This window comes from Danio rerio, chromosome 8, assembly GCF_049306965.1.
Source record: "Danio rerio strain Tuebingen ecotype United States chromosome 8, GRCz12tu, whole genome shotgun sequence".
In the NCBI taxonomy this organism is placed as follows: domain Eukaryota; kingdom Metazoa; phylum Chordata; class Actinopteri; order Cypriniformes; family Danionidae; genus Danio; species Danio rerio.
Window position 1 is genome coordinate 33,020,293 of NC_133183.1, and position 13,832 is coordinate 33,034,124.

Genomic DNA, 13,832 nt, shown 5'->3' on the forward strand with positions numbered 1-13,832 from the left:
AATTAACATGCTTTTTGGTGAACAGACTACCATTTGTATAACCACAAACACATTGGTGTCAGTATAGCAAAGCCATCCTGAATTTATAGTTATAGTTTAATTGCAAATGTTTTTAAATTTTATTTTAGTTATATACAGTAACCCCTATAGCTCATTTTTGTTAAGTTAATAAAAATTAGCACCAAACTTAACATTTTTATCAATCTTTAGACTGCACCATCATGATATACCATGACACAGAATGGAGTTTAACTGTTATGGTCAGAGTTTAAAAAAGTTACATTGAAAAGGTTTATATTTAAATGTTTTACTCCAACACGTCAATGACAAGGCTAAGATGTTTTAACACTAAGCAGCATATATTAGAATGTTGTTAGCATGATTCTAGCATTGTTGGCACTCTGCTAGCATGAAATAACATGATGATAACATAACATGTAGCCCAATATGTGCCAAAACATGCAAGAAACATGTTAACATTAGCATCCAAACTAATTACCCCTAAAAATTTATTTTATTGGAGTTAAATGTATTTTGACAATGTTTTTGGCAAAAAAACAGCTTTAACAGCATAGGCTGGTTGGCTGGTTTTAGCTGGTTGACCAGGCTGGTTTTAGAGGAGTTTTGGCCACTTTCAGGCTGGTTTCCAGCCATTACTAGCCTGGTCTTGGTTGATCAGGCTGGGAAATGACCAGCTAAAACCAGCTTGAAGAGCCCAGCCAGCTTAAACTAGTCTGGTCAAGCTGGATTTAGCTGGTCATTTTCCAGCCTGACCAGCCAAGACAAGGCTGGAAATTGCTGGAAACCAGCCTGGAAGTGGATCAAAACCCCTCTAAAACCGTGCTGATAAACCAGCTAAAACGAGCCAACCAGCTTAGGCTGGTTTAAGCTGTTTTTTTCAGTAAGGTATTGCAAATCCATTGTGAATTTGTGGCTATTATGGTTTAACTACAAAACTGTGTTTATTATTATTTATTGTTAATTTTTATAAAGGTAATACAACTTAGCAGCATAGGTATGATTGTTAGCAAACTTTAGTCTGCGCCATCATGATATGCCATGACGCAGAATGGACGTGGTGTTTAACTGCATGTACATATGAGATATGTTGGCCAACACCCTGGGGAAGACCTTCTGTGTTTAGCAGGAGTGTTTATCTAGTGGTACAGAGCAACTATGACCTCATGCCAGGAATTCCCTTATGGCAGCAACTGCAAGTTTTTTAGCCTCAGCTCGCATACCAGAAATGCTTTCCGACGTTCTGCTTTAGTTTGCTTTCTAACGTTAAATGCACGTAAAGGAAATATTCGTCATGTGCTACTTCTTTCTATGCAAATGACAGCTTCCGAAAGATACTTGTGGGGTGGAGATAAAGATCGTAACAAAACAACTTAACCCTTTATTAAACCTCTCACTTCCTGAATCACTTGTTTGTGTGTTATAGAGCATCAGGTTGCCATAACAAGAAATAATTTTTCTCTTGTTGTTCAGCAATTAAATGTTCAAAAGACTCATTAATTCCAGAGGACAAATGTTTAAAAAATCATAAATATAGGAAACACTAAAATTTTAAAAGTCTAAAGATTTTCTTGGGCGGTACAGCAAAAAGTTTGCAGGGTCGAGCCCCAGCTGGGTCAGTTGTAATTTCTGTGTGGTGTTTTCATGTTCTCCCAGTGATCGCGTGGGTTTCCTCCGGGTGCTCCGGTTTCCCCCCACTAGTCTGAAGACATGGACTATTGATGAATTGAATAAGCTATATTATGTAGTGTATGTGTCTATGTCCTGGTTATTTACTAAATATATTTATTGAACTTAATTATTACTTTATAATTCTAATGATTTTTGACATAAAAGAAAATTGCCTCTTACAATATATTTTAGCTATTGCCAAAACATACCCATGCAACATAAGTCACATAAAGTAAAAATTTAAATATATTTTATAATATTGTTACAATTTTCAGCATAATTATTCCAGACTTTAGTATCGCACAATTCTTCAAAAAATAATTTCAATATGCTTAATTTCCTGCCCAATAAACATGTATTATTATCATCAGTCAATGTTGTGCTCCTCAATAATTTTGAGGAAACACTTAAACTGAAAGGTCAAATATACTGGATATATTTAAAATCTCTAACATTATAAACCTCTTTACAGTCAGTTGTTATCACTTAGATGCATCCTTGTTTCATAAGAATATCAAATAAAATTGTAAGACTTTTGAATGTTAGAATGTTAGCATGCTCTATATTTTAAGCCACTTTTTATTGGTTTAAGCACAAATCAAATAGAATTTACTGAGGGTTATGTAAACAACAACAACAAATGAAACAAAAAAAAACTAATAAAAATGTATATACGAATAATATACGAAATTTGTGCCAAATCTCATACCTGAAACCAAAATTACTATAAAAACTTTCACAAAAGTTGCATAAGGCTTTTAACATGAACAGCTTCTTTTCAAAATCTCTATCAAATGTAGAAGCTTGCCAGCTAGTGAAAAGTGCAACAAAAGCATTTGACGCTGTGCTCCAGAAAACTCAGCAGGCCATAGATAGTTGAGCCAGAAGGCCACAGATATTGTGCAATTGAAAATGGCTTTCTGTTTACCTTGCAGCTGCTATAGAAACATGGCTTTAAAGATGCTGAAAGAACTAGTAAGTCACTAAGCGCTTCTGTGAATGACAGTGTGATATAACCACATCCCGTCTTGCTCCAGCAGCACCGACAGCAAATGCTGTTGGTTTTGTGGTGCACTTTTAAAATTTTGAAAAATGCTTGATTGAACATGTGACTTCTGACCAAAGGTGATCAGACTGGAAAAGGAAACGGGGAGATTTCATAGTTCAGTCGGCATTATCTATAAATGGAAAACTAGAACAATACATTTAATTATTGTGAGTTCTATTAATATTATTATAATTTGTTTAATCACAATCATGAATATTTAGCAGACAATTAATTATCAAACAAACAATTGTGATTAATGGTTTAACTTTAACTGTGATTAATATTTAACCTTTTTTGCCCCACCCCACCTACACACATACGCATACACACACACACACACACACACACACACACACACACACACACACACACACACACACAGAGTATGTCAGAGTATGTCAACTATTGCTGACATTTCTTCCAAATGTACCATGAAGATATGTAATTAAAGTAATTAATATATGTAAATATAATAGTTAAGTTATTTAATTATATTTTCCTTTGTATTATGCAAAAAATAGATTTTACAAAACAAATAAAGAGGGAAATAAATAACCTTTTATTATCACATATTTTACACTTTTAATCCCATTATCCCAATAAATTACCCATACAATATTACTCCCATATTACTTTGCATTTTAGGCTCATTTTAAGAACATAGTATTCACAACTAGTGTGCTTAAGGTTTGTGTTGGGGGGGACACAGGTTCACAAATGTTTTCCTCACCTTAATGAGAAGCTCTCTGCTGAGTGAGTAATTATTGTCGTCTGAGAAGATTTCAGACAGCTCTTGGAAAGTTCGATAGCTTTCCCTGTAAGCAGAACCAAATTGCTTGAGTCATAATCTGCTCACGTGAAATCCAAACACTGTGATTAACTAGCATTCACTTCTCCACTCCAATATCACTATAACAGAACGTCTTTCATAAAAAGCTGTTTTAGCTGGCAGTCTGTATGACTGAGCACATAAGAGGCTAGCACAGAGAATGCTACCTTTAATCAGTGGCTAATGCTAATGCTAAAGCCCTTATCCTTAACTCTGGCTAATTGTTGCTGACAGAAATCCAGTCAGACTCTTACCGTGAAACATCATCCCAGGCCCTTCTCAGCCTGTGGATGGCATTACTCTGCAAGGCAGACAGGATGGCTTTCAGAGAGGAGAAGCTCTTCAGGATACGGCATTTCTGGTGTCAAGACAAACAAATGAATGTTTATGAACTGCAACACTTGTGAACTGCTTAAGAAGAAAGACGTGTGCTACTATAATGCATCAAAACTAAAACTATGCTAAACTTGTCAAAACAGTGCTCTATTGTCATGGGTGCTTGCCAAGGCATTGCTAGCGGTTTTAAGTGTTTTTAGAGCATATACATGTGGTGGTTACACTCAGAAATAAAGGTACAAAAGCTGTCATTGGGGCAGTGTGTTTTTAAGGTGCCTTAAGGGGCATATTAATGCTTTAAAGGTGCATATCATCACCAAAAGTTTAAATATTAGAACCTGAAAAGTGTAAAAATACACCATAATAATATTAACTGTTCCAGTAATTGTGTTTTGAAATGTTTTTTTGGTGATGGTACTGTATATGGTTGGTTGCTAGGGTTCTTTATGTGGTCTATAGTGTTATAGTTAATTCTGAAAGTATTAGTTCACCCAAGAAATTAAAATTACCCCATGATTTACTCCTCGTCGGTGCATATGACTTTCTTCTTTCAGATGAAACATGATTGGAGTAGTTTTAAATTTTATTATGGCTCTTCGATGCTGTATAATGTTGTTGAGCAGTGGCCCTTTTTCAAAGCTTACAAAAATGAATAAATTCGTAATAAGTCATACACATTAGGGCTGTGCAATATGGGGAAAGTATCTAATTGTGATTTTTTTGACAGATATTGCGATTTCGATTTGGTTTGCGGTTTAATTTTGTAGTCAAGTTTCAGCTCAATAATCTGTATTGTAGCTTCTTACTACTAAAATGCAATGAGTGTTACTTTAAAAAAAAAGAATGTAAAAGATATTAACTTTAACATTTATTCAAATTTGTTTTTAAATATTCAGAAATTAAACACAATTTTTTCTCTAGAGCAAACAGTAAGCTCAAATAAAATAACCTTAGCTTTCTGTAAAGTAGGCAGATTGAAAAGTTCTGATTGGGCAGATTGAAAATGTGCTCACTTATTTGGCTAGGAAGACTGTCAAACACAGTTACGCATTTGCTCTGGGTTGGAGAAATAATAGACATATACTACAACTGCGATTCGATTTGATTAATCACATAGCCCTTATACGCATGTCTTTTGAAGTGTATCAGAGTGTTTTGTGAAAAAATCATTAAAAATATTTTCAATTATAAACTCAAATCATTGACTTTTGGCAGTTGCCGAATATTCGACTCGGAAGATAACGACAAATAAGAAAACTAGTTGGCTTGGTTTTACTGTATTATAGAGTATATTACTCTTCCGCTACGAATACTTCTTATGTTATGCGTCATTTGTAGTCAGAGGTCAGCCCAGAATTTATCGAAAACATGCAGGATTTGAGTTTATAATTTAAAAATTAGAAAAACATTTGTTACAAAAACAACAATTCATTACACAAGACATGTATAAACCCCTTATCGGCTGTGGGTTAGTTTCACACAGATTTATCCCCCAACATTATTATACAGAATGGAAGAACCATATATAATTTAAAATTACCCTGACTGTGTTTGTCTGATAGAAAAAGTCATATATACAGAAGATGGGTTACGTGTGAGTAAATTACAGGTTTATTTCCATTTTTGATTGAACTGTTCCTTCCTCCTGTGTATACTTTTTTTGTATGTATGACTGCAAAAATGTGCATGTTCTGCATTTGTGCTCCAAAAATTATGAGCTTTGTGCACTTGTAAAATAAAATAAAACTGGTGGTGAAGTGAAGTACACTAATCCTGTGAACAATGTTGAAAAAACAAATGTTGTCTTACCCTGGCAACTTCTATCCAATGTTCAATGCGCTTGGCTCTTTGGAAAGGTCTGAGAGACCTGTTGTCCAGGCAGGTGGCGATCACACAGTTGGTCACACTGTTGAACTGAGAAACAGTAGCACGGATGGTTGGTGCCAGGTGCTCTTTGCCCTTTTTATCTCTCTGGGACCATATGCCCCCTAAACAATGATATGGAACAACCCTCTTAAACAGCTCCTGTGAACAAAAACAATGCATTCAGTCAAATTCACCCAGTTTTGCAGGATGACTTTATTTACATTGATGCTATTCAATGACCTAGAAAGGTAAATCATTTTCTCAAGTTTAGATCTCTCAGCTGACAGAAATATTTCATTGCTTCAAGTCAACAAAAACTTGCTGACTGACACATACTGGGTGCATAAACAGATCAATAAAGCAACATTGTATGAAGATTGCAGTACAGAACTGTCCTTATTCTGTCTTTGTGTAAACCTTTGCAACCAACTTTACCTCTAACCTTTTAACTAACAGCTCAGCCACTAGACTACTGAGGTCCTATTTGGCTATTTGGTAGTAAGATGCACTTTTGTTGATCTGATCACAAGTGGAGAACACTGAACATAGGTGTAAATCCTGTCTCAATTGTTCCATCACTGTTTTTAATCCTTTAACGCCACATGAACTGTAAAGGGTTTAATATTGGTAGTTCATTTTTAAATAAAAATAGCAAAATGTTCGTTAAGAGTTACATTTTTCGCTGATGAGGTGAACAAAGAGAAAACCCGACTGCTCCTCTGTGACATTGGGTTACAGGTGATACAAAGTTATTTATATCAGAGAACTGCAAATAAGTAGATATTATAACAATTTATCAGTGATTCAAATTATGCCGTGTGAAATGTGTTCTGCTTGAAAATAACATTGCAGATTACCTACAGCCACTTCTCGTGTTTGTTTGGTATTGAAACGTAAGTTGGACAAAGTTGTCGGCGATTCTTCCATTTTCAAAGTCGTGCAGTGTGTAAACAGCACCGATGGAACGCTACCCCAGATAGTCATCCAGTGTGAAAACATCTATGACGTGACTACTTTGAAAATCATGCAGTCTGAACTCAGCATTAGGCACATTTTTAAGTGAATTACATCTTGGATGACCACTTAGTCAAAAAACACATGTTAAAGGTCACATGAAATGTTGATGTTTTTTTTGATGGTAGTATTTATATGTTAGTTTTAATAATATCTAATAAGCTATTGTGTTTTAAAACAGTGACAAAATTATCATTTAGAAGACATAAATCTGATATAAACACCCAAAACTTCCACATAAATGGATCACCTCATACTTCAGTTTCTCATTAAATCTTCTGACCAGTCAAATGCTCTCTAGTATCTCACATGTCCTGCCCTCTTCAAAATGAATATTATTTGATGTTCATTTGATGCGCTTAAGTGCTCAACCAATCAGAGAGCAGAGCTGTTAAAAAACAAAACGCTATTAGCTATTGTTTTATAAAAAGGGAGGAGCTACGCTATGTCCCGCCCTGTCTTCATGTTTCAGTTGAGAATACGTCAAAATCTGAATACAACAATGCACATTTCAAAGCACTTCACTGAACTTTTTATACTATTAGTATTGGCATTAAATTTAAGTTGACAGCTTTAAATTGACGTCTTACCGCATCCATGACTGTTAACTGCTCAGCAACTATAGAAGGACTGAAGGACATGAAATGTGAGGGGGAGAATTCATCCTCCAAACTGCTCTCCTCTGGTGTGGCAAAGGGGCAGGAGCACAGGTCACCTGTACATGATACGCAAGTCCTCATAAAGTTAGTTTGGAAATTTAATATAAGTTTAAAAAATGCATCATTATTGGTGAAGATCATACCTTCAATCTCCACCTCGCACTGTTGGCGATGCTGGAAGTGCTCCAGCAGGTTTAAAGCTCGTCTCTCCAGGTCCGATCCAGAGAAGTTGAGTTGTAAGTAGGATATGAGACTCTGCAGGCATTCGTGATCTGGAGGACTCCAGAAATCCTCCGAGTATTGATCTAACCAGGCACCCAGGATAGATGACACAGTGCTGCCAATCACACAAAAATAAGGATGCTTTGATATTATTAATTTCTGGAAGATATTGATAAGCCAATTAATATCAATATTTTAATGTTTGACATATAAGTTATAAAATGACAATATAAATATTAAAACTTCTATTTGCTTTTAAATAATGAAGCATTTTTAGATTTTGTTACATGCAAAATCAACAAAATGACACATCAATATTTTGTTGATTTGTCAGCTTACTAAAATAGGTTTTAATATTAAGAACTAAAAGTATAAAAATAAATTATATATATTTCATTTCATATCATTTATTTTTATACTTTTAGTTCTTAATATTAAAACCTATTTTAGTAAGCTGACAAATCAATTTTTTTTATTTATATTTGAATAATATAATAATGTTTTAATAATGTGTATTTTATTTAAATATTTATATATTTTTTTTTATCTTAGTTTGATCATTTGAAAATATTTCTTTACTAATCAAATCATCATAATGAATAACGAATTTCAAAACTAAAAATGTGTTGTTGCATTAAAGATTATATGAAATTATTTGTTTTACACAAGCATTTGATGATGCCATTGGCAATCCAAATTTATAATAAAAATTGGGTTCTTTCAATCTTGTATGATACATAGTATATCCAATATTGATAATACAAATAAATATCATCTGATCTGATAACCGATAAGGTCACATTTCACAAATCAAATTTCAACTGCAGAAAAATAGATTGAGTTCATTTAAACAACATGAGCACTTACTTTTTAAGCTCTGTGTGGTCTTCTGCTGAGACTTTAGTCTTGCCTGAGGCTGGCAGTTTGGCATATCTAAGAAATAAATGAGTGCATTTTAAGTGAATTCATAGTGCTTGATATAAAACCTCTAGAAGTACTCGTGCTTGACGGCTGTTTACCTGTTAAGCAGCAGGTCTAGCACTTGTTTGGTGGTGGCAAATGCTCTGTAGGTGCAGAGGAAAATAGTGACGTAAGTGTAGTCTTTCCCTTTGAAGGCGGAGACCATGTACTCCACTAGTTTCTCCAGTGTGCCAGCCTTAATGGTTCGACCCTTGCACGTCTCGTACAGACTGAGGGCAGAGTCTGTCTCCACGCCCAGCCATCGCTGGCCCTTACTGGCCGTCTGGTGGAGCTGCACCTTTCGGAGTGTAATGGTATAGATGGCACCGTCCTCCACCTCCTCTCCAATCTCCTGAACTGAGCTCTACAGATATAAAAAGAGAAAGAACTGAGTATTCTGGTCTTTATTCTTATTTAAAAACACACATTAGACGTTTTGGCCTGGTAATTTTTTTTATTAAAGGGACAGTTCACACAAATGAACACAAAAGAAGGTATTTGGAAAAATGTAGTGAAAAATGTTAGAAAAAAACATATGGAAGTCATTCATTTATATTCTGTCCGCTTAGTCCATTATTGATTAGGGGTCACCACAGAGGAATGAGCCACTAACTATTCCAGCATATGTTTTACACAGCGGATGCCTTTCAAGCTGCAACCCAGTACTGGAAAAAGATGGAAGTCAACGAATAGCTATATTTTGTCCAAAATAGATCAATTTAGTTTGTGTCTAACAGAAGAAAGAAAATCATATAGATTTGGAGATTTAAAGCAAACAGTGGCATAATTGGGTGATATATCTGTTTAATATTTCAAAATATTCAATAAATTAGCATAATAAATCAACTAAATATAATAAAATAATTTTAGAAAGCAAGAATATACAGTTCTGCAGTATGTAAAGATATGTGCCTACAAAATCAACCTAGGTAAACAATGGAACATTTTTAAGCCGTGAAGTACATGTTTAATGTTTTAATTATAAATTAATTCAATTTATTTTCGTCTTAGTCCCTTTATCAATCAGGGGTTGCCACAGTGGAATGAACCGCCAACTTATCCAGCAAATGTTTTACGCAGCTGATGCCCTTCCAGCCACAAGCCATCACTACATCCAATTTAGCTTATTCAATTCACCTATAGCGCATCTTTGGACTGTGGGGGAAACCGGAGCACCCGGAGGAAACCCAAGCGAACACAGGGAGAACACGCAAACTCCACACAGAAATGTCAACTGACCCAGCTGGGGCTTGAACCAGTGATCTTCTTGCTATGAGGCGATCGTGCTACCCACTGTGAGACCATGTTTAAATAATTTAATAAATAAATGTGTAAATTAAAAGATAAACAAAAACACAAGACTATACTGTATTGCAGTCATCATGCAAAAATATTTGCTTACACAATCAACCAATCAGAACCCAGTGTCATCAGTCTCACAAATAAAATACTATACAATCCGTAACTAGCAGCAAAAATAATGTTTAATTATTCAAATATGTACTATTTAGTTTCAATGCACGGTTTAGGGATTTGCAAGGGCATACAGATCTAGCATACCAGAACGGGGGCTTTAAGGGTGAGTCTCGGATTACTGCTGATTTCCCTACTAATCCACATACAGCCTTAACACTAAACGCACAAGACCAAGAGGGTGGCTCTTTATCAGCCACCGTCACATGGCTAACCCAGCCCTTAAACTACACGTCACCTATCAGTGTCAGTTGCATCACTTCACTACCATAAATTAATCTACCATTGACAGATAGTAGAGTGTCCATTGAATGCATACTTGTCGTTCATCCAGCATTTTTGTCTACTATTTTATGAGAAGTGTGAATTCAGATATACCTAGATATACTTCGAATTGAAAGACTTTTATGCATTTAGCTATTGTTTGCGCAGTAAGCAGATATGTTTCGCTCATTGAAATGACAGCTTTTTCAAACTTTATACTGTCACCTATGGACATGGATGAAGTATAACACAAACTTTTTTTGGGACCAGTGTTGGGCCGATCACTTGCTTTTTGAGATTGGAGTTGCCGTTTTAACTGGTTTTCTTATGTCCGTAAGCATTTGAGCACTGCTTATGCTCCCTGTGCCCCTGCTGTTTATACTGCCTGCTGTACCTCGCATTATTGCCAATGCACTCTGCACTTGCAAATTCTGAGCTGAAAAATCCTGATACATCAGTCGAATCTTCTTCATTATCCAATCAAATGCAAGCAGAGGCAAGGTTTCCATTGAGATGACAGCAGTTCTGTTATCAAGATGACTATAAAGACTTTTAAAGATGGAGGAGAGACCAGTGGTCGCTGTTTCAAGTTATCTGGAGCTGTATGACTTCACAAATTGTGAACATCACAATGCTATTAAATAGCAGAAGGCCAGGAAGCAAGTCCAGCATAGAGATGATTGGTAATATCAACAGCAGCGCTGGTGCACAATATACAGCTAATTTAGTGGTTGCCTAGTACCACAAAAAGCACAGCACACTTCTTCTTTCTCTTGTCAACAAAAAAGGCATTGCATTGTCAGAACAGAAAAGTCCATTCTACAGTATTTCTGATGATGTTATTGCGGGCACTTAAAAAACGGAACAATTACTTTTTATTTCAACGTTTATGAATATTTATGTTGTTTGTTAACACTTTACAATAATGATCTATTTGTTAAGAGAAGTTCTGTAAATATAAAATGTTAATGAAAAATTACCTAAGATCTAAGATTTATCTAAGATTTATTACTTAGTTAATGTTTAAGAACTAGCCAATAAACTAATAAAATTCACTAGTATATTAATCTGATCAAACATTAACAAACATGTAACAAACAGCCATTTTTCACTGTTATTGTTAGTTCATCCATTTCAAGCGTTAGCTATTGTTCTTTATAGTATAAAAGAAATGATCTCAATTAAAGGGCCATGACACCCCCCCACTTTCGGTTAAAGTCTACTTCAGAATTTTTTCAAAAGATGCATGATTAATGGGCGTGGAGCTCCGCGAGCATCGGGCAGGAGTGGGCGTGGCCAGCAGGGGAGAAGGGGAGTGAATAACTGTTGTTGTCAGTTAGCTCACAAAATGAGACACAAAGAGGAGACGCATGAGTTTATAGTTTACAAAGTTAAAATGCAAAGAAATGAACAGTGATTTAATGCCCTGCTACATGTGTTATTCGTAATTTCATATACAGACAACCACAATTTATATCATTATAAAGATGTGTGTTCATGTGAACACTATAAATGAGGACTTCTCCCTCAATCCTCGTATCCAGCAGACTCAGTGCAGCAGGTCTCCTGACCTGTCTATTTTAACCATTAACCCTGCTGGTAATCTGGAGGATTTAGGCAAACACAGCAGCACAGCAATGTGTCTGAATGTGAACGAACTCCTGATAAAACACAGCGTCCGCCATTCTCTAATTCTCGTGCTGCTTTCCCGACAAAAATGCTAGCAGCACACACACAGCTTTGCTTTATGATCGGCCCTGACAAGATCGCGGGGGAAAACATGCAACAAACCCCGTGGATCATGGAAACAAACACATACGAGCCTTCATGACTGTGCCGTGGTTTCCGTGTCTCTCAGCTCGGGCTTTACACTGGCAGGTCTGGCAGGTCTCATGAATAATTAAGCAGCCGGCTCTTCTCATAGGATAAGAAAACTCCGCCATGAATAATAATGAGAAACCGACGCGTCATCATTGCACTTGCAGTACTGCGCTACGTCGCCGATTTTGATCCCGCCCCTCATTTTAAACCCGGAAGCTGAAATTAGCTGACAAAAGCTCAAAATTATCCAGTTTTCCCCACAATTAAAGCTGACAGGTGCTAACATTGTCTTAACTGAAGCTCAACACACACACACATCTGTTAATATAAAAAATAAAGTTCTCCGGGGTGTCCTGAACCTTTAAATATGAGCACAAAGGTGGAATATAAATGAGTGTAGCTATTTTTAACTGATGATGTTAGTTAATAATGCATTTACTTATACATATAACCAGGGCTTAAGTGTAACATTTTTGATCACCAGCCATTGTGGCTAGTAGTAGTGTGGCTAGTTACTAGCCACTTCTGTTCGCTAGCCACAGTTTTGTTTTCGGGAAAATATATTCGCATAATCTTGATGTTGGTATGGTAAAATTACTTGCGTTATGTCCACATGCCTCCTAACTTTTTTTTTATTTCACATGACTTTTTAGGGCTCAACACTAAGGATTTCATTGACCAATTGATTTCATAATTTGGCCAAACCAAACTAATTATTTATTTGGCACAAACTATAAATAATGGGTCAAACAAGCTTAATATAGCTGTGTACATGAACTTTTTATTCAACAAAGATGTTCTTAAAAAACAACAACTGACATTTAATAAAAAAAAATTCTCATTTATCTAAAACTAAACACAGCAGGTCCCAGACCATCCGGTAACTAAATAAATGGAGAGTTGATCTCCCATTAAAGCAATGTTATTGTAAAGCATAATAATTAAACCATAATAACAAAAATAGCTAAGCAAAAGAAAGCAGGTGGAAAACATTCTGTGTGCGATATTAAAAGGATAATCACGTGCACACAGTTAACATTAGGCCCAATAATAATCTGTTCAAAGAGTGATAAAAGCGAAAGTGGCAACTGCTGCTGAGCACCGCTTTTTTCCCATCTATTTCAAAGATAAACGATCAGACCAATTGCGTTTCCAGGCACAGTTTTGCACAAGGAAATGAGAGATTTTAAGCACTTGTGCGCATCACATCAGCTGTGCCTTTCTCACAACATCAACGTGAGCCTGATCATCCTCTCATTCAGTATCCACTTGCTTTCTTTTGCTTGTGCGAAGTTATCAATCGTGCTGCTTCTCGGTTCTAAGAGCACATTTGCACGCATATTAACAAACGGTCTTAAACTAAGACTGTAGTCTTCAGGGATGAGGCAGCTTTGGCAACTTAAAAATGATTTTCAACCAGCCAAAGTGGCTAGTGGGGCCACTGCTGAAATCTAGGTGGGTGTGATTGTCGAGCCCTGACTATAACAATGAATCCTTATCGTGAAGTGTTATCTATTATAATCTTCTCACAATTTCATTAGTTTAACTTGACTATAACAATGAATCCTTATCGTGAAGTGTTATCCATTATAATTTTCTCACAATTTCATTAGTTTAACTTGTGTAGTCTGGACATTTAAATGCAATAAAG

General features: G+C 35.9%; 1 protein-coding gene across 4 annotated transcripts in view; it reads right to left on the bottom strand.

Moving 5' to 3' along the window:
- ralgds (ral guanine nucleotide dissociation stimulator) overlaps positions 1-13,832 on the bottom strand; it is a 51,939-nt gene that overhangs the window by 8,731 nt on the left and 29,376 nt on the right. For all 4 annotated transcript variants that reach the window (XM_009304057.5, XM_009304058.4, XM_005167182.5 and 1 more), the window contains exons 2-8: positions 8,683-8,987; positions 8,531-8,596; positions 7,585-7,778; positions 7,373-7,497; positions 5,712-5,927; positions 3,821-3,924; positions 3,468-3,552 (exon numbers count right to left, since the gene is read on the bottom strand). In XM_009304057.5, coding sequence (XP_009302332.1) covers positions 3,468-3,552; positions 3,821-3,924; positions 5,712-5,927; positions 7,373-7,497; positions 7,585-7,778; positions 8,531-8,596; positions 8,683-8,987 — 1,095 coding nt within the window. The remainder of the gene's footprint in view (positions 1-3,467; positions 3,553-3,820; positions 3,925-5,711; positions 5,928-7,372; positions 7,498-7,584; positions 7,779-8,530; positions 8,597-8,682; positions 8,988-13,832) is intronic.